The sequence below is a fragment of the Rhinopithecus roxellana genome, chromosome 17 (genome assembly GCF_007565055.1).
Source record: "Rhinopithecus roxellana isolate Shanxi Qingling chromosome 17, ASM756505v1, whole genome shotgun sequence".
Taxonomy (NCBI): domain Eukaryota; kingdom Metazoa; phylum Chordata; class Mammalia; order Primates; family Cercopithecidae; genus Rhinopithecus; species Rhinopithecus roxellana.
The window spans coordinates 73,246,067-73,272,521 of NC_044565.1; the positions used below are offsets into that span (position 1 = coordinate 73,246,067).

The 26,455-nt window shown below is 44.9% G+C and overlaps 1 protein-coding gene across 1 annotated transcript in view; it reads right to left on the reverse strand.

The window, feature by feature from the left end:
* Positions 1-464: 464 nt before the first annotated feature.
* Positions 465-26,455, reverse strand: part of CAPN14 (calpain 14) — a 42,933-nt gene continuing 16,942 nt past the window's right edge. The window contains exons 6-22 of the mRNA XM_030921272.1: positions 26,058-26,232; positions 25,065-25,130; positions 22,856-22,941; positions 20,131-20,205; positions 18,855-19,018; positions 17,577-17,740; positions 17,052-17,060; positions 14,879-15,084; positions 13,918-13,954; positions 13,358-13,414; positions 12,013-12,070; positions 8,329-8,393; positions 5,914-5,982; positions 5,158-5,233; positions 4,443-4,559; positions 3,986-4,041; positions 465-2,114 (exon numbers count right to left, since the gene is read on the reverse strand). Coding sequence (XP_030777132.1) covers positions 2,088-2,114; positions 3,986-4,041; positions 4,443-4,559; positions 5,158-5,233; positions 5,914-5,982; positions 8,329-8,393; positions 12,013-12,070; positions 13,358-13,414; positions 13,918-13,954; positions 14,879-15,084; positions 17,052-17,060; positions 17,577-17,740; positions 18,855-19,018; positions 20,131-20,205; positions 22,856-22,941; positions 25,065-25,130; positions 26,058-26,232 — 1,507 coding nt within the window. The 3' untranslated portion in view covers positions 465-2,087. The remainder of the gene's footprint in view (positions 2,115-3,985; positions 4,042-4,442; positions 4,560-5,157; positions 5,234-5,913; positions 5,983-8,328; positions 8,394-12,012; positions 12,071-13,357; positions 13,415-13,917; positions 13,955-14,878; positions 15,085-17,051; positions 17,061-17,576; positions 17,741-18,854; positions 19,019-20,130; positions 20,206-22,855; positions 22,942-25,064; positions 25,131-26,057; positions 26,233-26,455) is intronic.

Sequence of the window (26,455 nt, forward strand, 5' to 3'; positions counted from 1 at the left end):
TCCAGAACTGCTGATGCTCACCTCCCAGCCCTTCAGCTGACTTCACCCTGGTACTTGCCCAGTTTCTCCTGCCCCAGATCTCTATTTCCTCCCCCTTCCCCTGGAGTGACAGAAGATGGGGAAGTGTGGTGGGAGCCGGGAGGTGGCTCTGCCCCGTGGTCTTCAGTACTCAGTACTCAACTTTGGGGGTATAGGAGAGAATCTGCAGGAAGGGGGTCAGCAAAGACAGGTCATCTTTGAGTTGCCACAGTGCAGATACTGGACTCAGGAGAGTGAGGCTAACACCTGAGTGATGTAGGACCATTCAAACGACCCACTGAGAAGCCAGCAGAGAGGCTCTCAGGCTTAATCAATGTGGAGATAGATCTATCTGCACCAACACAAGCAGCACACTATAGTCTAAATGTCGTGAACAAGTTCACGGTGTCACCCTCCCATCACCCAAAAATATCTCCAAAACTGTCTTCATGGGCCAAGACAAAATTGTTTTATTAAAACAGCTATTTACAATGGCAGATTTTAAAGACAAAGATACAAATATGTAGATGGATATAAAAATCTGTAAAAGGTTATAAATACATGATCATCTTTTATAAAATCAACAATATCTCATGTATCTAGCACTTTATGGAAACCCATTTTACCTTTTATCATTTGGAATAAATGAAGGGTTTTTTCCCTAAATAAAATACTTTCCTACCTCTTAAACTGTGCTTTCAAAGTGTTCCTTTCTTCCGGTACAGTACCCATGTGACAGGTGCTCAAATCTCCTTTAGTCCTTCTGCCAACGGACACACTTTCATCACTTCATTCAGCTTCCTTCCTGAGTCTGCTATGGACTTGGAAATCAAACAGCCATGTTGGCTAGAATTGTTTGTAAGTTAAGATTAAATAGAATACAGGTTGAGTATCTCTTAACTAAAATGCTTGGGACCAGAAGTGTTTCAGATTCCAGGATATCTGCATTAAAGATTTGTCAGCTGAACATCTCAAACCCAAAAATTCAAAATCCAAAATGCCCCAATTTCCTTTGAGTTTCATGTCTACTCTCAGAAATTTTAGATTTTGGAGTATTTCAGATTTGGGGTTTTCAGATCTGGGATGCTCAACCTGTAGTAATAAATGGCTCTGAGGTGCTAACTTATGAATAAATTGCATTGACTTTGGAAAAAGACCATTGTTCTGGTTTTGCACCTGTATTCGGGGTTCGGAGGGATGAAACAAACAAAGTGTATCATGGTGGTTCAAAAAATCAGATATACCAACCACCCGCTGATTGACTCTATAATTTAGCATGGATTTGTTTTTGTTCTTTGAAGTAGATAGAGAATTTCTGGACAGATTTGAAATGGATCTGATAGTCTATAGGTCAAGTGAACAGACAGACACCTGTCACAAGCAGGAAGCCCTTTGAGAACTCAGGTGTGCTAAACCTACTGGGTTCCCCCAAATCCAATCATATGGAGGTATTGTCATCAGAAGACTACCCCATGATCTCAGATGCCACAGCCAGCCCACCCCACCTGGACTCTGGCAAGTCTCTTATTGTCTGTGTTTCTGAAAACCCACTATATCCCTGACTCCATCCCCAAACAGCTGAAACTTTAGCCTATGTCTCTACTAATTTGCAAATGCTGGGACTAAATGTCTAAGGATATATCATTCCCTCTCCAGACCTTAAAACCTAGATAATTACCCCACATGTGAGAACATGTGGCATGTTTAAAGTAATTTTAGTTTGCAGCCACAGAGGCAGTGTTGTATAGAAGCTAAGCACACCAGCTCTGGAGTCAGAATGCTTAGGCCATGTCAGATAATATCTCTGCTTGTGACAAGGTTGTGGCCTCAGGGAAGGATGGCTGGCTTTGACAAATCTGATGCAATCTTTACTTCCTCCCTTCCCTTTCTGCATGCTGGCCATGCAGGGGGAGGGCTGCAGAGGAGAAATATTCCCAGCTAAGAAGGTGACGACTGGTGAGGCAGTTCTGAAGATCAGTAAGTAGGGTGGGCATGGGTTGGTCTCAGTCAAAGGCTGCTCTTGGGCCACAAGCAGAGTCTTCAGTGAGGGCAGGCGAGACTCGACCTTCTTAGGAGTACAGTGCCATCATCATCCACTGGACATGTTGGGAAAGAAAATGATGGTCAGTTCAGACCCATGTCTCATCTGGGCCTCCCCACCCCACACTCCTGGGGAGCCGTGGAGACAGAACATTAATGGATGGTTTAGCTAGAGGGACCATACCATCCATTAGGAAGTACAAATCAACCTGAAATATAATCAACCTTGACTTCTCACGGTGCCTATGAATGATGACAGCCAAATACAGGCTGATTCTGTATTCAATTCTCAATGATTTTTTTCCCCATGAATTCAATTTGGCATGCTCGTGCCAGCTCTGTGCAGGTGTGCAAACTGGCAGGGTAGCAGAAATCCATTAAAGCATATTCTACATGTTTACATTTATGGGCCCCTTGGTCTGACAGCTTTATGTGGGTGTGATGAACAACCCCTCTAACTCATCTAGAGGGGATCTCTGGGGAAACCGCTCCCCAGGCCAATCCCTCAGAATGATAAAGCTGAGAATAGTGAAGTTACCAATGGTGTCAGAGAAAGCCTCAGCGTGATATCCAACAAGGTGGCTGCCATTCCCTACAGACCTTGGGTGGTCCTGATCCTCACTGAGCCAAAGATGGTCAGAGCTGGAGGCAATCTCAGAGCCCACCTAGTTCTACTCATTTCACCTGTGGGCAGCTGAGGCCCAGAGATTTAATGTGATTTGCCTAAGGTCCCGCAGCTAGTTACAAGAAGTGTTGTGGCTTCAACCCATTCTCAGACCCCAGTGCAGTTCTCTTCCTGTGATAGCTCTTTGCCCACTGGACCCTGCTCCGTTTTGGACTGTCCTATTTCGGGTGCCACACTTGTGTTGTCCTATTCTCCCAGACCGGAGCCTGCCACTATGGAAGGATTGCCTGGGATCAGGAGTGATGGCCCAGCACTCAAGTGTGGGGCTAAGCAGTTCAGGGATAGGCTCTGAAAATTCTGGCCATTGGCCCTCCAGTAGAATCCCACTTCACACCGAATCTTGGAGGGATTGAGGGGTGACACAGGCTGCAGGTCCCTACAGCTTGGAAAGCAATTCCATAAAATGGACATTTGAGATCAAGAAAGACATTCCAGCTTTGACCGAATCGTTTCTAAGTGGCCATATCAGAGGAAGGGTTGCAGAATAAAAGAGCAGAGGATTGAACTCCAGACTCCAATGTCCTTACAATGAACATTACTTAGCGCTACACCTGGCACCTAGCAGCTGCTCAATAAATCAGTACATTTTGAATGATCAGGGAAGATAATCAGTTTCATACATGAATTTGTCTTCTCCTAGGCATATCACCTCATTCATTCAACACACCCTGCTGTGTCTGCAAAGTGATATGAAAGAGGAGGAAATGGGCTTGGCCATGTGACTTGCTTTGGACAATAGAATGACTTGCAGGTATGCCAGATTGGAGCCTTGGTTTCAGAGACCTAGTGTGTTTAAGCTCGCTTTCTTGTGTTTCTCCCATTTCCCTGGGAAGAACAAACCTAGGCAGAGTTTCCTCAATTCAGGTACCCAGCAAAACCCTCAGCTAACCCATAGATACATGAGCAAGCCAGCTGAGATCCACTGACTCCCAGCCATGTGTCTCAGAAGCTAAATAAGTGCTTGTCATATATATGCTGCTGACGTTTTGTAAATTTGTCACATGGCATTATTGCAATCAGAGTTATTGGATACACCTTTCATATGTGCCTGGCACAAAGTGGGTGCTCAGAAAATATTTGATGGGTGAATGAATGAATGAATGAGTGCAATGAATGTAGTGCTCAATTTCAAATTCAGCAGAATAAAGGTTCCCAGAGCCCTTCTCCTTCACAAGAGCATGGTCCTGCAAGGGCCACCTCTACCTAAGATGACATGAGCCACCTCCTTGGGGCAAGTCTTACCTCTGGCTTCTGGAGGTATATCCCTTTGCCATCTTGGGTTAAGTTTTGGAAGACATCTGTGAAAATGCAGCAGAAAGGAACACAGCTAATGTGTGTATTGGAAACATTATGAACTAGTTCCTCCCATATATCTCACCTTAACCATATCCATTCTGAAAACATGAGGGAACCCAATGTCAGCCTACACGTGACCACACTCAGCCACACCTATGATAAGTGAGCCACTTCAAGCCTATGTCTCTGGAGCAAGGCAGGGAACGAATGAGTTTGGGTATCTGCAGCCAGGGATCACAGGCACTTGGCTGGAGGTCCCCATAGCTTCCCTCGTCTGCCGTTTCTGGGATGGCAGCTGTCCTCCCTTGTGCTTAAACTAGGGACAGGTGGGAAGTCATGGGGCAGCAGAGGAAGACCTGGACCTCCCCAACTTCCTGTTCCCTCCATGGGAGGAACATCTCACCCTCCATGTTCTCTACACGCAGCATCAAGTGGACGAAGCTGACAAAGCCCATCTGGAGGCGGGGGCAGCCGTAGCGGATGAGCATCAGCTGACAGACGTCATCACTGAGCATGATTCCTGCATTAAGCACAAGGTCCTGCTGTGGGTGCTGGGGGCTTGCACCCAGCTCCCCTCCTGCCCAAGGCCCCTTCAATTGTCTCTCCAGTTTAGGGACCTGAATCCGGATAGCATGGAAATCTTTTATAGGGTTCATTTTGAATTGTTTAATTGTTTAACCAATTTATTTTATTTAATCCCTACTCCTCACCCCTGCCTGTTAAGGCAATCAGCATGAGGCTCTTTTCATCAAGTACGTTACTGGCCTTCAAGGAAGGAGGCAGTCTGCTAAGTGCTCAAAAGTACCTGCTTTGGGGCCCGGTAGTCCTGGATTTAAACCCCAGGCAACAACTTCAATTTCCTCCTCTGTGAAGTGAGGATTATAACAAGGTGGTGTTGAAGATTAAATGAGAAGTTGAATGTGCCAACCCTCCATCAATGTTGGCTAGGATCACAGTGACAATCATAAAAAATGTTGGTGTTGATTCCAGATCTACATCTTTGAGAGTCACACCGCGTATCAGAGTTACTTCAGCATGCCACGCATCTCCTCTCCTCTGCCTGGTGAGTGTGCACCCTGCCTGTGTGTGTCCACAGCTCCAGCTCTTCCTGTGCCTACCTGCCTCCTTCATGGCAGCACGCAGCTGTTCCCAGTTCAGGTATCCTGACCCATTGTCTTGCTTGTGGAAAACCTTCTGCAAAGAACCAAATAAGAGGTTCCGGAAGCCAGGCATTTCCAAGCACCATCTGAGAGCCCCTGTGTGTCCCCTGTCAGCACTGCAGAGGGGCTGTTGAAGATATCTGAGGCTCCATATGCAGGGCCTGCTGCCAGGGTAAGAATATGGCAGAGTCCATGCTGGGATCCTACCACCTTATGTTTCCTACAGAGCAAAGGTTCTGAAAAACAGAAAAGTCTTTTTCTCATGGGGTATAGACAGTCTTGGTGTGGGTAAATGTGCTTAATGTAAGCACATCATCCACACTTTAAAGTGATTCCAGCTTTCTGACTTAGGAGACAAGTGGGAGAGTTGTGAGCAATGATTAGAAGAGCAAGAAGGAGCAAATTTATGAAAGACTTTAAATTCCAAGTGTGCCAAGGAGTTTAGACTTTCTCTGCAGTCCATGGGGAGTCTTAAAAAGCTTTTTGTAGGGAAGCAGCATGATTAGATATGTGTTTTGAAACTTCAGGAGACTACTGCAACTGGCTCTCTGAGCTTGGAAGAGAACGATGGAGGAAATGCTCACTGAAGGGAGAATAGAGGTTTGGTGAGTTGGATATAAAGGGCTGCAGGGGAGAGAAGTATCTTCTACAGCTTTGCAGAGCTGCCATTCCTACACCATCTTCCAAAGAGGTGTGGTTAAGACTTGTTCTTACCTGATAGAGCTTCAGCTGTTTCCACAGATCCCTGAATTCCTGGATGCTCATAGTACCCGATGCATTAAGCTGATTAATAGGTTAAGGTAAAAGCTGCCAGGGAGAGTTCCATCCATGCTTTGGAGGCAGTGATCAGCCCTCCACCAAGTGATGTGCAATTTGTGGATAGCCTCATTCAATGTCTGATCGTGTCTGATTTCGCTAGTTGGCCTCACCTCACTGGCCAGTCCAGCCCAGGGCTCCCTCACTCTTGCTAGGAAAAGACAGAATAAGCCCAGAGCACGGCAGCACTGGGAGAAGTGATGATGATGGAGGTGATGATGGTGATGACCACAGCTAGCATTAAGTGAAGCAGAATTTTTTTTAATGCTACGAAATGTTATATTTTATTATTGTTAGTAGAGTACCAATAGTATTAATAGATAGTGATATAATTTTAATACACACGAAGTCTTTTATACCTAAACATAAACAAATTAAATATGACATATCCCACTGCCTCTTCCTTTCACTCCTACCTTTTTCTTCTTAGCATCCTTTTATATATATATATATATAAACTTTAAGTTCTAGGGTACATGTGCACAACGTGCAGGTTTGTTACATAGGTATACATGTGCCATGTTGGTTTGCTGCACCCATTAATTCGTTATTTACATTAGGTATTTCTCCTGTCGCTATCCCTCCCCCTGCCTCCCACCCCCCCCCAACAGGCCCCAGGGTGTGATGTTCCCCGCCCTGTGTCCAAGTATTCTTATTGTTCATTTCCCACCTATGAGTGAGAACATGTGGTGTTTGGTTTTCTGTCCTTGCAATAGTTTGCTCAGAATGATGGTTTCCAGCTGCATCCATGTCCCTGCAAAGGACATGAACTCATCCTTTTATATCGCTGCATAGTATTCCATGGTGTATATATGTTACATTTTCTTAATCCAGTCTATCATTGATGGACATTCGGGTTGGTTCCAAGTCTTTGCTATTGTGACTAGTGCCGCAATAAACATACATGTGCATGTGTCTTTATAGCAGTATGATTTATAATCCTTTCGGTATATCCCCAGTAATGGGATGGCTGGGCCAAATGGTATTTCTAGTTCTAGATCCTTGAGGAATCGCCACACTGTCTTCCACAATGGTTGAACTAGTTTATACTCCCACCAACAGTGTAAAGCATTCCTATTTATCCATATCGTCTCCAGCATCTGTTGTTTCCTGATTTTTCAGTGATTGCCATTCTAACTGGTGTGAGATGGTATCTCACTGTGGTTTTGATTAGCATTTCTCTGATGACCAGTGATGACGAGCATTTTTTCACGTGTCTGTTGGCTGCATAAATGTCTTCTTTTGAGAAGTGTCTGTTCATATTGAGGCAGGATATTTTGACATGGCCAATTTTATGTGATTTAAATTTAAAAAATAGTAACCGTTTTTCATTATTGTTTTAAAAACCCGCTATGGAAGGAGTCAGGCACAGGGTGGCTAAGGATGCCTTTTACATTTTTTTAAGTTTAATGGCTGGCTTTGTAGACCATGCCCAGATACCCCTAGCATCAGAGACATTAGGTCAAAGTACCACCACACCCCATCTCTGTTTGAGCCCTCACCATGAATCCATCACTGAGTTACACACTTCACCTGTAGCAGGTGAGGTTGGCATTAACTCCCCCATGTTCTAGTTGATGAAATGAGCACTTGGAGAGGGCCTGATCTTGTTCAAGTTCATACAGCTGGTGACAGAGCTGGGACCTGCCCCATGCCTGTACACCTAATCCTGCACTGTCTCGGTTTCTGCAGACTGTTTATGTTTTTACAATCCCCCTTAGGCTATCTATTCAATATGCCTCTCCATAGTATGGATGATCAAACATTGATTACAATTATCCACTTAGAAAGGGAGTGCGTTTGCTAGAAAAATTGCAGGGCTGAGAAACAGGACAGCTGAGTTTGTGGCATGTTGTTTAACTTCCCTTAGTGCTGGTTTCCTGATCTGTGCATGGGGGCAGCCACCACCTAGTTATTAAATGGAAAACGTAGGGTCCCAGGGCTTTTGCAAAGGCTCTTGTAAACCTGGAGAGCTGTCACTAACCACCACCTTCTAGCTGCCTCATCCTCATTCTCAGGAAATGACATTATTGTGATGGATGGCTAATATTGGTCACCTATTAGATGATAGCTCTGACCCCAGCATTTTACCTGTATTATCTCATTTGCATTCCCACATTAATCCTACCAAGTAAATTTCAACACTCTCTCCACACTTCAGATGAGCATCTGGATGCATAATGAAGTTCAGTGACTTGTCCAGTATCCCACAATGAGCAAGGGTTGGGGTTGGGATTCAAATCCACTCTGTCTAGCTCCAGAGTGAAGCTCTCAACCGACAGCAAGCATCCACCCACAAACTTGAAAGGATACATCCAATAAGGCCAGGATACCCTGGCAGGCTTCCAGGCTGAAGAAGGGCTGTCTGCTCCCCAGACCTGTGAAGGAGCAGAAAGAGTTCACATGGGGACTGGCCCCAGGTCTGCACACCCCTTTTCTGAGCAGGAGGAGGCAGTGCTGCGTGGGCCAGCTGTAGGGTCTGATGACCACAATGTACGTGGGCTGGGAAGAGTGAGAACGGAAGGCAGTAGAGACGGGGGCTGATGGTCATTCCTACACCCATGGAGAAAGTCAAATGCTGTAGGGGACGCCTGGTATGGCTTGGGTTTGCTTACACAGAGGGCCAAATGAACACGCCCTTTGTACCTAGGGAGGGCCAGGATCACAGAGTCAAATTCCCAAATCTCAAAGAGATCCAAGAGGTCAACTTGTTCAAGCTCCCACCCGAATTGGGGGATTCTTTCCTCAGGTTTCCTTCTTTCCTTCTTTCTTTCCTTCCTTCCTTCCTTCCTTCCTTCCTTCCTTCCTTCCTTCCTTCCTTCCTTCCTTCCTTCCTTCTTTCCTTCCCTCCTTCCTTCCTTCCTTCTTTCCTTCCTTCCTTCTTTCGAAAGGGTCTGATCTTATTCAAGTTCATACAGCTGGTGACAGAGCTGGGACCTGCCCCATGCCTGTACACCTAATCCTGCACTGTCTCGGTTTCTGCAGACTGTTTTTGTTTTTACAATCCCCCTTAGGCTATCTATTCAATATGCCTCTCCATAGTATGGATGATCAAACATTGATTACAATTATCCACTTAGAAAGGGAGTGCGTTTGCTAGAAAAATTGCAGGGCTGAGAAACAGGACAGCTGAGTTTGTGGCATGTTGTTTAACTTCCCTTAGTGCTGGTTTCCTGATCTGTGCATGGGGGCAGCCACCACCTAGTTATTAAATGGAAAACATAGGGTCCCAAGGCTTTTGCAAAGGCTCTTGTAAACCTTTCTTTTCTTTTCCTTTCTTCTTTCTCTCCTTCCTTCCTTCCTTCCTTCCTTCCTTCCTTCCTTCCTTCCTTCCTTCCTTCCTTCCCTTCCCTCCCTCCCTCTTTCTTTCTCTCTCTCTTTCTTTTTCTTTCTCTCTCTCTCTTTCTTTCGTTCTCTCTCCTTCTCCTTCTTCTTTCCTTCTCTCTCTCTCTGTCTCTTCCTTTCTTTTTTTTTTTTTTTTTTTTGGAGCCTCATTCTGTCGCCCAGGTTGGAGTGGCACAATCTTGGCTCACTGCAACCTCTGCCTCCTGGGTTCAAGCAATTCTCCTGCCTCAGCCTCCTGAGTAGCTGGGATTACAGGAGTGCGTCACCATATTCGGCTAATTTTTTATATTTTTGGTAGAGACAGGGTTTCACCATGTTGGCCAGGCTGGTCTCAAACTCCTGACCTCAAGTAATCCACCCATCTCAGCCTCCCAAAGTGCTGGGATAACAGGAGTGAGCCACAGCGCCCAGCTCTCCCCAGGTTTCTTAGTGGATGGTCTGTCAGTTACAGGTGCTCACTTTTTCACATGGGTGCAGAGCTTCAGTCAGGAGAAACTTCTTTCATTAAGTCCAAAGGAACCTCCTATAATAGTGGCTCACTGGTCCTAGTTTCACCTCCAGAAAAGCATAAAAGGTATTTGTCTCTTCTTTGACTTCTGCTTTTGCTTCTAAACATCTGAATATTTCCCAAACTACTCCTCAGATGCAATGGTTTCTAAACCCTCGATACCCTTTTCTGAGCCCTAGATTTTGCCAGTATCTCTTTGAAATATGGTATCAAGATTTGAACACAGTCTTCCAGATGCAATTTGATTGAACAGAATACAGTACACCTATCACTTTCAGTTTTCAGTCAGCATTTCCCAAATTATGTTTCAAAGTAGATTTTCTGCAGAGAAAGAGTTTTGTGGTCAAAGAAATGTAGGATACTTTGCATCTATTGATGCTTTTCTTCATTCGCCATGCACTTTACTGTATGTGAGGTACTGAAGACCTAAGTACAATTGACCACAGAAGCTAACCTCTTTTATTTCATGGAACACTTACTAAACCTCTTGGTTTCTAACGTTTCCAGGAACACAATTTGTAAAACACTCATCTAAATGCTCCCATTAAATGCAGCCTGAATTTGTATGAGCTTATTTAGCAGCAACTTGAAACAATTAGTTCATGTTAGCTAGAGGTCAACTAAATTAACCAAATATCTTTCACATAAACTGCCACAAAAATGAGGCCTCTTCTGTTAAGAACTTGCGCTACCATTTTAAAATGGTCTACATCAAAATGGCAGTGGTTTGTTATCTTCCTGACTACATTTCATCTTTTTGGTTTGGGCACAGCTTGTTGAAAACATTCTGAATTTCAATTCTGCTATCTATTATATTAATGATTTCTCCCAGCTTTGTGCCATCTGCAGCTCCAATAAGCCTATATTCCATGTCTTCTTCCAAGACATTAATAAAAATTGGGGAAACAAACAGGACCAAGGGCAGATGGAATTTAAGAACTCTCATCTAAACATCTAAGCATATAGACTCTTGCCTGTAACTGGATAGAATTATCCCTCTAGTTTTATATTTGTATAACTCTTGAGAATGGTGATAAGATTTGTTGTAAATACATCTACTATTATTGTTTTCCAATTCACGTTTTATCATTTATCATGGGAGACTCACCAAATATCTTGCCAAAATCTACAGTATTTCTCTGATCTATCCATCTAGAACCCTCTCATATGACTAAATGAAAGCAATTTGTTCATAAATGCTTTGGAAAACCATTTTGTATATATGCAATCGAGGCCTTTAAAAACTTTTAAATGTGCACAAGCCATTTCTTCTAGGTAATTTCCCTAGAATGAACCTAGAATTTATTTTCAGCCGGGAGGGGGAGTCTTATGTTCTACAATTCCTAGAGTCTTCCCTCTGCCTGTTTTACTGATAACTGAATTTGGCTTTGAGAAGCCTTCTGCAAATTCTTTCAAACCCTGAATCACACAACAGCCAGGACGGTAATTTGTCTGGATTTGAAATCTTGGCTTCATAGAAAGAAGAAGCAATCATCTAACTTTGGTAGCAAACACTCTGGTTGTTTTATTTTTTTACTTTGAAGTTCATTCGTCTCCCTGGAGAAATCAGCCTGTTTCTTCCGTGTTCTTCTCACTCCAAATATAGGTATAAAATATGTTATATGGACTTTAAGCGTTTCTAATAATTTATCCCAGGCTTCATATGAAAGCCTCCGCGCTACCCATTTGCAGTTCTTCTAGGTGGTGTGTGCTCTCCTTCCAGAGTTTTATAGCTTGATCAATTTAACATGAGTTCATCGGACAGTTCCCTGGGTAGGCTAGTTAATACTTAATATTTATATCCCAGGTTGAGGAAATGGGTGCAGTTCTTCCACATGGAACTGATATGCCAAGAAGGAGGTACTCAGTTATTCCTTTCTGACTAGCAAAATGGCAGGAATCTTCATTTTCACTGCCATATATCTCTATACCCAAAGTAAGCAAAATAATAATTATTTTCAAAGCTGCATACATTTCCTTACTGCTTTTTCAGATCACATAATCCACCCTTGTGTAAAATATAGCCACAGTTAAGACCAGTGCTCAGTAATTCATACATCCCACCAAGGGAAAGAGAAACAAAGCCAGAGTTCAGAAAAGTTGCATCCCCTCTGAGTCCTACAGAATGGCTCTAAAACACTTACGTGACCAGGTCATCTGGTTCAGGATGTTCTGCAATTGAACTGCATTAATTTCTGGATACTGAATAGAAAGCAGATTGGCAAGAAAAAATAACTGTTACTGAAGGCTCATTAGATGGCAGAAGGGTCACATGACCGGCCATGAAATTAAACTGGGATTTCCTAAGAACTTCACAATGCTTTTTAACTGGGTGCCAACCCCAGAGAACCCTGGCAGAGCATGACTTTTCAGTAGGTTTATAGAGAACAGTGATTCTCAAAGGTGCTATCCAGGTGCTTCTGAAGTTTAGTCAACAATTTGGTTTGAATTTCATTCTCAATAAAACGTCATCAGTCAAAACTCCAGATTTTAACCTTAGAGTTTATTAAAAGAAACTCTTTATATGAACATTTGATTTTAAAATATATCAATGAAATATAAGTATCAAACATCTGAATTTTTAAAACTGAGGCATATTCATAATATGCAATTTTTAGTTGTTTTATATATATTGGGATTCTCTATGTGACTTCGTTTGATAAAAGGATTGCAGCATCAAATGTTTGGAAACCACTGGTATGGAGGAAAACTTTAATAAACAATACATATAAGATTCTGATTTATCCTCTCCAGCTACATTAAACAAAATTCCAGATGGGCAAGCCAGGTAAATTGTGACTTTAAATCAGGAATATCACTAACATAAGGGGCTCATGTTCTCTGTTTTAGTGACATTACTCAAATATCAGACGATTTCCAGTATGTTTCTCACCCTATTCCTAAGTGTCTTGCAGGTTAGAACAGCGTGGTCTCCAGAGCCCTGCACTCATACTATCAGCCCTTGCTGGACTCACATCTGGGTCAGTCCAAGGGAAGAAGCCGCAGAGACCAAGTGTGTGTCCCAGGCCCTCCCCCTTCTTATCAGTCCCACCTCCTCTCCTGGTGACCACTCAAGGGCCCCTTCTCCATGGGCTCCCCTCCAATAACCCTCCCCAAGGCCCCCAGGGCTTGTCATTGTCATGCTCTGCACCGCCCTCCCCCATCCTACTCCCAACTCTGACACTCTACTCTGCTATATCCCATGTTCTCAGGGATGAAATATTACAGTTGCTTTCCCCACAACTAATCAATGCAGCTTCCAAGAACAGAGAATCATTTTACAGGAGACTTCCAGACAATGGCTCTACTCATTTGTCTAAAAACTTGAGGACTTTGATAGAAAGTGGCAGTTTGGGGAATAGGTAGCCTTAAATCACAGTTTCTATGCAGCCTTAAGCAGATGCAAACCTATACTTTATAAAATTATATGCTCCACTTTGTCCCCTGCTCTTCCCAACCCCCTGCCCCCACCATACCTGTTCAACTAACCTTTTCAAAGAATTTGGTGAAGAATTCATTCTGCCCTTCATTTTGGTCTTCTATCTCCTATAGGAAGAGACACATAGAAAGACACAATTATTCACCTGTATAAATGGACTTTTGTGCACACCCTAATGTCTCATGGCTTCTAGGCTTCTGAAAACCATGAGCTTGACTTTGCATTGTCTTTAATTTTACACCATAGCATTTATAAACAGCTCTTGCTTCTCCAATTTTCCCTGACTTTGGGGAAATCACAAACAGTGAAATGGACAAAAGAAATACCAGATAAAGAGAAGCAGAAGAAAGTAGACATGTAACTCATACAGCCAGGGCTCTGGACCCTCAGTGACAAGGACCTGATCAGAAGGGTAGTTCTCTACTCTTTGTTGGTGCAAAAACAGCAAAGCCCGGGTACTGTTAGGATACAACGGGTAATGTTTGCCATAGAACAGGGTCTGTAAGGATCTGCATATCTCCTCCCCTGACTCCTTAACTTGAAGGGAGAAACCCAACATCTTGTCTTGGAAAGCGGTCCCAGCCACATGGAATTCCACCAGACTACTCACCTTCGAGAAGATGACACCAGAATTGCTGCCAATTTCACTGAGAACAAACAAACAAACAACCCAGAGTTTCCTCTTGGGAATTTCTTGGCCAATCTTCCCCCTCTCCTGGGAGCTTGTCTTCCATGTTCCTTCACTGAGGCACCACAAGGGCCCACCTAGCTCTCACACCTCACCTCCTGCTTCCCCTTGAAGTGTACATTCCAGCCATGTGCACAGCACACTGCTTGTAATTCCCTGCACCCTCATCTAACTAGTCTTAAAAGATGAGCATGAGACTTAGTGGTCTGACATGGCATTGGGGCCTGCCTGAGATCAAGTCAAACTACCTGCAGCCGAAACATAAAAAACAAACAAACAAAACAAAAAAACCCACAAAACCTGGCAGGTAAAACAATCGTAGGCAAAATAATATGTTTAGTTGGGATATGTGCACATTAGTTCAACTGGATACAGTAGCCGAATGGAAGCCTGCTAGTTCATGACAGCCTCCCCTCATTTGAGCAACCCCTTATGCATCTTTTAATAGTCACCCCCTCACTGAAGCCACTCCTGCTTCCCCCAGGACCATGGGAGTTGGTTCAAATTCTCCTCCTTGAGGATCTTGTAAAAATAACACCCTGTGCATACAAAATGCTTACACTGGGTGCACTGGAAGATCAATAACTGCTCATATATCCGTGTTCTTTCCAGACCTTGAACTTCAGCGGGGCAGGAGCCATGTGTGTTTTATCTTTTTCTCTCTAACGTCTAGCATGGCGTTAGTTTGTGAGTGGAAAGAGGGTGGGAAGGAATGGGAGGGATGGATGTTCTCCATGCAGAAAGTCACCTGGTCTCCTGCTCTCCCCATCTCTCTTCTGTCTCAGCAGCAGAGACCCTGGTCTCTGCCATTTCCAACCTTGCCCTCCTTGCCTGTTCTCATCCAAGTGGTCCCCACCCTCTAGGAGAGACCTTGTGTCCTTACTAAAAGATGTGCTTCCTGGAGAAGACCCTGAGGATGAACTCTGACTTTTGGTTGGCCTCCGATGCGCAGGGCACGATGAGGTACGTCCCTGGTTCCAGACACAGCTCCTGACTCACTTCTTTCTCCTTGAGAAACCTATCAGGCTGGCTCAGAGGAGTGTTTCTCTGGAAGAACTCGGGGGGCAGTCTCCTCTGGTCGTCATGGTACTGTGGGTAGAGGATAGAAGAACAGCAGGGGAGGTGATGACCCAGGGCTGTGGCCAGGCCTGAGGCCCTCAAAGCTCTGAGCCAGGACTAAGGTGGCCCCTGCTCTGCCAAATCCAATGTGCCCCAGTGGAGGATGAAACAAGTGGAGAGGGAAGGAAAAACCAGAATATGTGTGTGGAGGGCTGCACCTCTGTTGGGACCTATCAGGGATTACATAAACACATGTCATTTGATTTGACTTACCTTAAAAACAACACCAGCACTAAATGATGTGAGGAACGTCCCTGTGCCTGCCATTTCCATTTTACAGTTGAGGGCTCTGAGGCTTAGACAGGTGAGATTATCTGCCCAGCGTCACCAGCTGGTTACAGTCCCAGCCTCATGGGAATTCAGGACAGCTGAGTTCCAATGCTCCTGTTCTTTACCCTTCCTGATGCTGCCTCCATGTATGTGATGTAGCATGACTTATGGTCAGATACAGATGGAACATCACCACCTCCCCACCTACAGCACACAGCTACACATAGATAAGCTGGCATTCCGTGTCATCTCAGGGAAAACACCCTCGTAAAGGACGAAGAGAACTGGGCAAGAGCTTGGAAGACCCGAATCAGGGCTCTCGTTTCGACATTTCTGGGGTATCTGCTTTGTTTTATCTGATTCATATTCTCCCTCTCTCTCTCTTTCTCTCTTTCTGTCTCTCTGTCTCTCTCTGTCTCTCTCTCTCTCTCTCTCTCTCTGCCTCATTTGTTTCTCCATCTCTCCCTATTTTTCTCTCGTGCTTCCTCTCCCCTTTGTTCTCACTCAGGGCTACAGAGGGAGAGGAGACCCATACCAGGATCCTCTCTCCAGTTTATACACAACTGCAAACAAAGACATCACCTACCCACATAAACAGATATATAGCAAATTCCTCAATGTTTGGGAAATAAAATACATATCCTGATGATGTAGGCATTCTTTTATGAGACAAGAGAACTAGGGAATCATCCAATTGCCCTCTTTGCCATGGGCTACTAGGAATCTCAGAGCTAAATTGTACAATGATCCATAGTAGCTGTCCTGGGTTTAGTTTTCCTGGTAGAAGCAACTGCCTACCTAATTCTCAGCCGTTTGTTCTTTTTTAATGGCTTTTAAATTTTGTAACTGATTTGCAGGTTTCCTCTGTTCACACCTTTTTATTGTAGGTTGACCCAAATTCTATTTAGAAGTAGGCACGGCATAAATAACTTTGTCTTTTGAAATTAATAGGCAAATTTAAGAGTGCTCAGTGTTCCTGCGAGAAAAACAACAAAAAAAGACCCGGTGTAAAACGGTTTCTCTACAATAATCCTTTTACTCGATTCAATCCAACCTGAGAAAATTAAGCATTTTACTCCTGTTTTCTCTGGGAAATAAAATAATAGCTGCCTCCCTCAGAAGCTGGGATCCCTTTGGCCTTCCCACCTGACCCCTCCTGGCTGCCACAGCCGCTGAAGCACGGAGGTGTTCTTGTCCTTCTACTCATGCTGCTGCCACACGTCCCCAAGCCTTTGTCCCTGCTCCCTAGGGAGGTGGGCTGCATGGTCTTTGATGTCCTGTATGTTTCAAATCCGTTTCATTTTGGGTTTCATAACCCAGTCAAGATTGTAATTTATCATCTTTCCTATGCCGTGGCGGCCTTCAATATTAGCCCTAGGTATTTGTGTAGGCATTCAATAAATTCTAAAGTTCATTGGTTCTATGCTAGGCTCTGAGATTTTCCATAGATGCATGAGGATCTCTTGGGGGTGTTTGGATAAAAAAGATTAACAGATACACTTTACTTTCATACACGCACAGGCTGTTGGCAGACATTCTCATCATCAGGCATTATCATAGCTTCTTACACAGTATAAGCCTGCTCCAGTCTAACTAAATCCCGTGGAGGCTTGGCCACATGTGATATCACCCCAAACTAGGGCCACCCGGTCAAGTGCAGAACTCACCTTGTTCACCTAAAAAACAAAAACAAAAACAAAAATAAAAAGAGAGAGATCTCATTAGGCAGGGAATCTGGCTCTTTCATAAGCCAAAACCCGAATAGCAGCTGACATACAAGGCTCTACCCAGAAGCCCTGTCCCCTCCCACAAGACCTGCTGTTCTATCAGTGACATTTTAATCCATCATTGGAATTTCTGGAAAAGAGGGAGGGAAAGAATGCTTGGCTTTTGGGGAGAGGAAAAGGAAGCCAATATTGATTATACTATGTGCCAGGCACAATAGCAAGCACTACCACATAATCCTCTTTTATTCTCCCCTTTGCCTAAATGCCACTGTAGAAACTGATGGCCTAGTGCAAGAAGGTGACTTGTTCTAAATCACATGTTCCTAAAGGACAGAGCCTGGATTTGAAAACCCAGGTCTGTGAACAGTGACATACGGTAAAGAAGACAAGAAACAGGAAGACATGGTAACTGTTGGTGACCCCCATGCTTGGTCCCATGCCCCTGTAGTTCAGAGGTCCACCTACCCTATAAAGGTAGAAGCCAATGGCGAGGTGAGGCTTCCGCTTGCGGCACCTGTGCCTGGGCTTCTGGAGCAGGGACACCAGTACGCTGCAGGGTCTTAGGGATCTCCTGCCCTCCTCGGGCCTCCAAACAGACAGCAGGAACTGCGGGTTCTTCCAAAATGTGCCTGGGGCAGAACACAGCAAGGTGAGAATGGGCCCCAGATCCCCAAGCATCCTGCTCACCGAACCACTAAGAGGTGAACAGTCCGAGGGTGCCTCTGCCAGGATTGACACCCTGAGATCCACTGGGACAGAGTCAGGGTCCCCTCAACCTTGACTCTATGTCCTCCCACCTTGCTCTTCTACCTGGAGGCCTTTTCCACCCTAAGGCCCATCGGGACAGGGTCGGGGTCCCTTCAGCCTTGGCTCTATGCCCTCCCACCTTGCTCTTCCATCTGGAGGTCTTCTCCAGATACACTGACTGGAGTTGTTCCCAACACTTAGCCTCTTTGTCTTGCTCAGTGCCTGGCCCAGGTGTTATACCCCACAAGCATGTGCTACCTGAGTAAGCAATCGTATTCATTCCCTGGGGAGGTGACCATGATCCTAGGGGCTTTTGCATTTTAATCGAGGCAAAACCTTAGCTTAAGGTCACTTCAGATTTCAGGGGAAATACTGCGTCAAAAGGGGGACTCCAGAGCTAAGGCCACCCTGGCCTACTGAGGTCACACCCCACAGGACTTGCCTTCAAAAGGGATGGCTCACTATTTCCAAAGTGGAGGAAGGGACAGGGTCACCAAACCTGCCCCGTCTTGCGAGTCCACACAGGTTTGTCTCCCATATCTAGGGAGCCTGGGAAGACCTGGGTTTGTGTTTCTCCCAGGCTCCAAAAGGACCTGATACAATTTCTATTTCAATTCTGCCCAGCTAGGGGGTGGTTACTTCAGTGTTTTCAGTGGCCTTGTCCAAAACTAAAGAAAGATTCTCCCCTGCCCCTGCTTTTACCATGCCTGTGTGCCTGTGATCCCCGGTGCTGAGGGACAGGGCAACCCTTCAGGAAGATGCAGCCCCACAGGCTGGCAGCTTGACTGAGAGGACTCTGCCTTGGTGCACATTGCGACCAAAGGTGCCCTGTCTTCCCTGTGGTCATAGCCCAGCGCCCCAGCACACACTGAGGCAAATAAAGCCTCCTCCCCACTCAGCCAGTGCAGAATTCACGCTGCACCCACCTATGCAGTCACCCTCACACCCCCGCCCACAACCTCACTCTGAGAGCCCTGCTCCTGTGCGCATGCTCACCCTGCAGCAATTGTCTCTGGCCACCGGCTGTGCTCCCCTTCTCCCATCTCCCCTCCCGCATGGTGTACATCCACTTCTGGGCCGCCTCCTGGCTCAATAGGCCTGGGGTCAGTTTACAGATAACCAGGAGCACGAAATGTGTTTTAAAGTCCTGCAGTGTCATCCTGTGGAGAGGAAGAAGGAAAAGCACAAAGGATGGACCAGATAACGCCTAGTCATCAGGACCCATGGGGAGGGTGAGACGAAGCAGTGGGCATCCCAGCCATCTCATGGACAAAGACACCAGCTCTTGTGCAGAGCTGAGTCGGCCATGGGCACATAAGCAGGGGCTGGCTGGATCCCTGTGAGGTTCCATCGTGGGGAGTTGGAGCTACTGAGAAGCCCCACCCTCTGGCTGGAAGGAGCTGGCCACATGGCTGACTGGGGGAGATGTTCCTGTTTCTGGAATCATGGTGATAGCAGCTGAATTAAGGCAAAGCTAACTAGTCATTTGTTTTATCTATAAATGTTCAGTAAGAATTACGTATCAGTTCTTAATCATTAATTAATGAAGATCTTTGCCCCTACTTGCTAACTTGTGGGCTGCAACACTATTTAAGCGATCTGCTGCTCAGTTTACTTAAGCATAAAGTGGAAAAAACAGGAATTTGCAGGGCTTGAGTTCAGTGAAAGACCTTCCAAAGGGAGAGGGCTGCGGCAGGCTGTACTGGATGGTTAATGGGGAGAGTCCTTGGAACGAGGGTTGACATTCATAGTAACAGTGGTGAGCAAAAGCAAAGGAGAACTGATGGGGCCCGTTTCAGACACCTAGAAGCAGCATCAGCTCAGGATGTCTTGGTGGCCTTTCAAAAAATGAGATGAGCAGCTCCAGAGTGGATGGCAGTGTTCCTCTGCTCCGGAGGGCCCTGGTCGGGGGCCTAACCTATGGCAAGACTTTGCAGTCTCTTCCTACCTCATGGCCTTTTCAGGACAAAAAGGCAAAACCTCTTTTGAATATATTGAGCAAGAGAGCAGAGAGGAAGCCAGAGAAGAGGAAACAGGCTGGCTGAGCCCTCGCTGAGCTCCACCCCAATGGCCTCTACTCTTATCACAGAGACAGTGACCATTTATTTATAGTCGCTGTTTGTCCTGCTAGACCGTGAGCTCCTAAAGGGATGGTGCCTTATTGATCTCTGTACATGAGGTTCCTGACACGCACGAGGCATCCAGTAAATGTCTGCTGGATGGGTTTTCAAATGTAGGCCAGGACATTTGTCCAAGTCCCCAAGTCCAATACCAGAATTCTCCATCATTGTCTTTCCTCAGAAGCAGAATCTTCTCCTTGGGGCTCAGCAGCTCCCATTTACTTGAACTGAAAATAGAAAAGGGAATGAAAAGCTTGTGGGGGGCATGCTAGAAATTCTTTAGTAAAAGCTCTATAGTATCATTATTTATTATTATTTTCCTACTACTTCAGACAACTAAATTTCCCATTCCATATCACACAGTAGCATGAGCATTAATTGATAGCTTACTATGAACCAAGCGCTGGCTAGGTTATTGACATACATTATTTCATTCAAGGCTAACAACAACTTTGTTGTTATCATTTTAGAGATTAGGAAATTGAAGTTAAGAGAGATTAGGTCATTTGCTTGAAGTCATAAATCTATTAAATGTCAGAGGTAACATTTGAAACTGTTTTCAGATACTGGACAGCAGGCAACAGGGGTCCATGATCCTGGGAGGCTGGAAACAAATGAGGCGAGCCCTAACATCACCTAGGCTTTCTTCCTGAAGGTAATTTCCTGGCCAGTGTTACAGGGAGAGGGACTCAAAAAAGAACATATCGGTGGGGCTGAGTGGAAGAGACAGAATCTGGAGTTCAGGGAGATCAAGATAGCCAGAATTTGCTGGACAAAGTATCTGAAAGGAGGGGGCTACACGAAAAAAGGAGTTCCAGGAAACTTCATAGGGGTTCCCTTGCGTCTTTGGCTGAGCTTTAATCTGTGCTTTCTTAAAGTGAAACTCCCGAAGACTGGACCATAAGCAGGACACAGTGCTGGGAATCTCAGGCATTCCCACCAGACAGAGTTAAAAGACTTTATTTATTTATTTACTTATTTTTGAGACAGACTCTCACTCTGCCACGTAGGCTGGAGTGCAGTGGTGCGATCTCAGCTCACTGCAACCTCCACCTCCCGGGTTCAAGCAATTCTCCTGCCTCAGCCTCCCAAACAGCTGGGATTACAGGCACATGCCACCACATCTGGCTAATTTTTGTATTATTAGTAGAGATGTGGTTTCACCATGTCGGCCAGGCTGGTCTTGAACTCCTAACCTCAAATGATCTGCCTTCCTTGGCCTCCCAAAGTGCTGGGATTACAGGCGTGAGCCACCGTGTCCAGCCAAAAGACTTCATTGAATACATGGAATCTTTACTAGAGATCCCAGAGGGTCTACAATTTAGTAGTGGAATCAAATTATCCCTAACACAAAGGTTTGTCTTGACCTTCCCTAAAGTGCTTAAAAACTTCAAAGTATCAAAACAATCCCTAAGCAATGTAACTACCTACTTTAAAAAGAAAAGTCCAATACTCCTTAAAGAAATACGATAAAATTCAGTACTCTGAAACTAAAATTTACAACGTCCAGGATGCAATAAAAAGTTATTAGCCTATGAAGAAGCAGGAAATATGATCCGTGACCATGAATAAAAAAATAGTCCATAGAAACCGCCATAGAAATGAGAGAGATGATGGAATTAGCAGACAAGGACATTAAAACAGCTATTATAAAAGTGCCCCATATTCTCAAGGATGTCAAGAGAAACACAGACATAAAAAGGGGAGAAATGGAAGATAATCTCAAGTGGAATTTCTAGAATTGAAAATATAATATTTAAAATGAAAAATATACTGGATGGGATTAACAGCAGATTAAACACTACAAAATAAAAGCTCATCATTTTGATATTCACTATACCTCTAGATCCAAGAAATTAAGAAGCTTGCCTGAACTAAGATCACACAGCTAGGCAGTAACAACACTGTAATTTTACCCGTCATCTATCTGTAATTTCAGTGCTTGTTCCTCTGTGAAAGAAACCGCCACCAGCAACAATATGATGCTAGATTTCTGTAACACTTTAAAATTTATGTATTTCTTAGATGACATTTTCCCACATAGATCCAGTTCCTCTAATAACTCTGTTTACTAATGTGTAACAAATAAAATGCAGCATATTTTATCAAAAGGAATATTCGACTTATGTTTCTACGCCTTCATTTTTTCAATGTAAAAACGATTAAGTGATAATGTGTATATGGACATGTTTGTAGACTCTAAAGACCTGCAAAGGATTAAGTATTATAAATCTTCATAATGACAGAACAAAGGACTTTAGGACTTGACCTCCCTTTCTGCCTGTGCCCTACAGCCAGTGTCTAGCCTGCAAAACCCACATTTCTTTAGGGCTGCCATTAGGCAGAAACAGCCTAAATGTACGTATCTAATCAGAATGCCCAGAGGCTACTATATGTAATGAGAGTGTAGAGTCCAATCCAAATCTGTCTACCTTTAACTCAACAAACCCAGGAGTGTACTGAACATGCCAGGGAGAGACACTGAACCCAGGCACCAAAGACCTTGATTGAGTCATGCTGTATGACCTTAGGCAATTCAATGAATCCAAGTTTCTCTATTAGTAAAATGGGGATCAAACTATCTACTTTGTAATAGCGTTGTTTGGGGGATTAAATGAGATAATAAAAATTCAAAGGTTAGCACAGTGCCGGCAAGCCCTCAAATAAACATTAGCTTTAATTATTATAATGAAAGAGAAAGCAGTCTATATACCATAAAGCATCTTATAAATGTGAGGGATTGAGCCTCCCAGTCTGAAGGCTTCCTGATCCTGCCTAAGACCAAAGGAAGCACACATTTGAATCTGCGTGCGAATGGCAGCCTCCTTTGCCTACACCTATCCGTTCTCACCCCTCCAAGATGTCCCCAAAGTTCACCTGTCACTCCAGTCTCCTTTCCATTCCACCTGTCCCCACGGGTTCCGTAGCTTGACGAGATATTCAGGTCTATGTTTGCAGGTCACCTGCATAAAACAAGAGGCAGTTTAGGTGGCCGGGCTGAGTGCAAGCATTTCAGAGAGCTGAGTGAGACTCGGGCCTGGAGCTGAGCACTTGCAGTGGAAAATCACAGGCCCAGAGAGAGCTGGTAGAGGAGAAAGTGGCTCTGCTTCTTGTACTTACAAGCTGTGAGACCTAGGGCAAGTCACCTAACCTCTCTGTGTCTCTGTTTCCCGATCTGTGAAATAAGGTCAATAGTCATACCTATGATAGTGGGTTGAATGGTGATCTTCCCTCCCCAAAGAGGATACGTACACTCAGAACCTGTGAACGTGACCCTATTTGGAAAAAGGATCTTTGCAAATGTAATTAAATTAAGGACCTGGAGATGAGATAATTATGGATTAGGGTGGGTCCTAAATCCAAAGACAAGTGTCAGAAGAGAAGGGGAGAGGACACAGAGAAGGCCACGTGAAGATGGAGGCAGAGACTGGAGTTATGTAGACCAAGTCAAGGAACACCTGGAGCCACTGGAAGGTGGAGGAGGCAAGAAGGGATTCGACTCTTCCCCAGAGCCTTCAGAGGGAGCATGCCACTGCTCACACCTTGACTTCAGACTTCAGGTCTTTGGAACTGAGAAAATTCATTTCTGTTGTTTTCAAGTTCCCCTCCGCCAACATTTTACGGTAATTTGTTGTGGCAACCTTAGGAAACCAGTAGATCTTGTGAAAGGAAAATAAATCTTGGGACCCCAAAATCACTAATCTAAAGGGAAAAGTCAAGTTGGGAACTGCTTAGGGCAAACCTGCCTCTCATTCTACTCAAAGCCACCCCTCTGCTCACTGAGATAAATGCATATCTGGTTGCCTCCTTTGGAAAGACTAACAGAAACTTGAAAGAATGCAACCATTTGTCTCTTATCTACCTATGACCTGGAAGCCCCCTCCCTGCTTCGAGTTGTCCCACCTTTCCAGATGGAACCAATGTTCATCTCACATATGTTGATTGATGTCTCATGTTATAAAACCAAGCTGTTCTCTGACCACCTTGGGCACATGTCGTCAGGACCTCCTGAGGCAGTGTTAAAGGCGTGCATCCTCAACCTTGGCACAATAAACTTTCTAAATTAACCGAGACCTGTCTCAGATACTTGGGGTTCACAACCTACTCAGAGTATTGCTGTGAGGGTGAAATGAGTCCACATTTGTAAGGCAGTTAAACAGCATTTAGCACACAGTAAGTGTTGTATAAATTTTGTTAATAAATGTGGAAATAAATTAAAAGCTCTGGGCACACAGACCAACATAGTTGTTTCAGATCTAGAAGGAAGAATTTAAGTGTGAATTGAGTCCAAGAAATTTGAAACAGAGTTAAAGGAAATTGGAGGACTTGGGAGGAGTCAGGCCCTCTAGAGAATATCAGAGGTTCTTTAACTTAAACCTGCTGACTTCTTATCTCCATGCTTTGCTTACACTGCTCCCTCCACCAGAATGCCCTTCTTGCCCCATACAAATCTACCTATTTCAAGGACCAACTCAACGTCACCTCCCCTGTAAGAGATTCTTCTGACTTCTCCCCAACCAAACTCGATGGAGGTCTTTTCTCTTATCCATGAATTCCTAAAGTCTTTCATCTACACTTTCTTCTCTCAGTTTCAACTTTGCTTCCTCCTCATTTTCAGATACGGTTTGTGACCATACCTGACTGTAAGCCCTTTGTAGGCAGGTTCTGCCTGTTGCATCTTCCTCTCAATGCCTAGTAAAGCTCAAAAGATGGATAGCAGCGGAGACGGTCATAAAGAAGCATGTGAGAGAGGAGTAGAAATTTGGGAGGGAAGAACCAGATGAAATGGTTGTTCTTGGCATCCCAGAGTGAAGCAAAGTTCAAGGAAGGGTTGTGAGGTACAGCAGGGTGGGAGGATGGTTGGCCGAGGGCTGCCCCAGGGGATGAGATTGGGATGATGCACTGGTGTTGGCAAAGGCTGGACCCACCACTTCACCCCAGGAAATAGGTGCAGAGGCACAGGGACCCACCAAAGACTTTACTCACTATCCAGATGGCGCAGAAACTAAATCCACCAAGATAAGCTAGGGCCCAGAGAGGGAAGGGCAAGGCTGAGAAGGAAACCAAGCAGCCGACCTCAACCCACCTTCCTGATTCCTGTGACAGTATAGGCATGGCCTTCCACCAGCCCATTTTCCAGAATCTTCTCCTTCTGCAGAGACAAGAGAGGTTCTGATCAGTCTTCTGTTATGTACAGCTTATTATTTGAGTAACGTATGAAAAACTCTTTGTTTGGCTGGAGCAGGGGTTTATGGAGAGAAGTGTGGGAGATAATCATGGTATGGTACATTGCAGTTTTCAAAGCTCTTTGGTATCCACAGTCTCATTCTACCCTCTCAATAAGTGAGCCATTCTGCAGTGATCACGTCATACCCTCCATTTTACAGAGGACAAACTCTATTTAGAGTTGCTGAGTAAATGTGTGAGGTGACACATCTGGCCATTAGTGAAGGCAGGGCTGAACTGAGAGCTTCCTACTCCTGTTCCATGGTTTCAGTTGTTATCAAATAGGATGTGGAAAGTGCCTTGCATGAAGCTGGCACTTAATAATTGTTAGCTTCCTTCTCTGCACATCATCTTCTTTTTCCTAGTGTCTTGCCTGTCCTGAGGCCCCAACACTGCTGCTCTGGTTTTTTTGTTTTTGTTTTTTAAAACAGAATCTCTCTCTTGTTGCCCAGGCTGGAGTGCAAGGGTACGATCTTGGCTTACTGCAACCTCCGCCTCCCGGGTTTTAGTGATTCTCCTGCCTCAGTCTCCCAAATAGCTGGGATTACAGGTGATCACCACCATGCCCGGCTAATTTTTGTATTTTCAGTAGAGATGGGGTTTCCCCATACTGGCCAGGCTGATCTCGAACTCCTGACCCCAGGTGATCTGCCCGCCTCAGCCTCCCAGAGTGCTGGGATTACAGGCGTGAGCCACTGCACCTGGCCTTGCTGCTCTGGCTTGAACACCAGGACCTCAGCAGCAGGAGCTGAGTGGAGGTCCTGAGCCCACACCCAGGTGAGGGCAGTGGTGGTTGATGGAAGGCAGGGGTGCAGGAGAAGAGGACATTCTGCCAGTGGCAGCCCAGTCTCACCCCTGAGTGGGTCTGGCAGCCAATGAGGGTTCTGTTGTAGGTGGCTTTGGTGAGGATGTCCCAGAGGTCGCCATGGGCTGCTGCCAGGTTGATGGTCATTGTCACCCCTCCAGTGAAGTCTACAAGGGCTTCAGACACCTGTCCTGATTGCAAGTCTTCATAGGAACCAGAAAGCCTAGCCAGGGAAGAAATAAACATGAAAGGAAAAAGTATCATGAGTATTTATCATTTTATGTGGCCTCAGCATCCACTTTTAAATAGGAGTTTAGTTTTCTCATACCAAAAGCAGAGCTCAGGCAACCCTGACATAGTTTCCAATACCATACCTATCCTGAGTGGCTTCAGCTGATGGTCATAGATAAAACTTAGAGGCATCTCTCCTGCCTAGAAGACTGGGA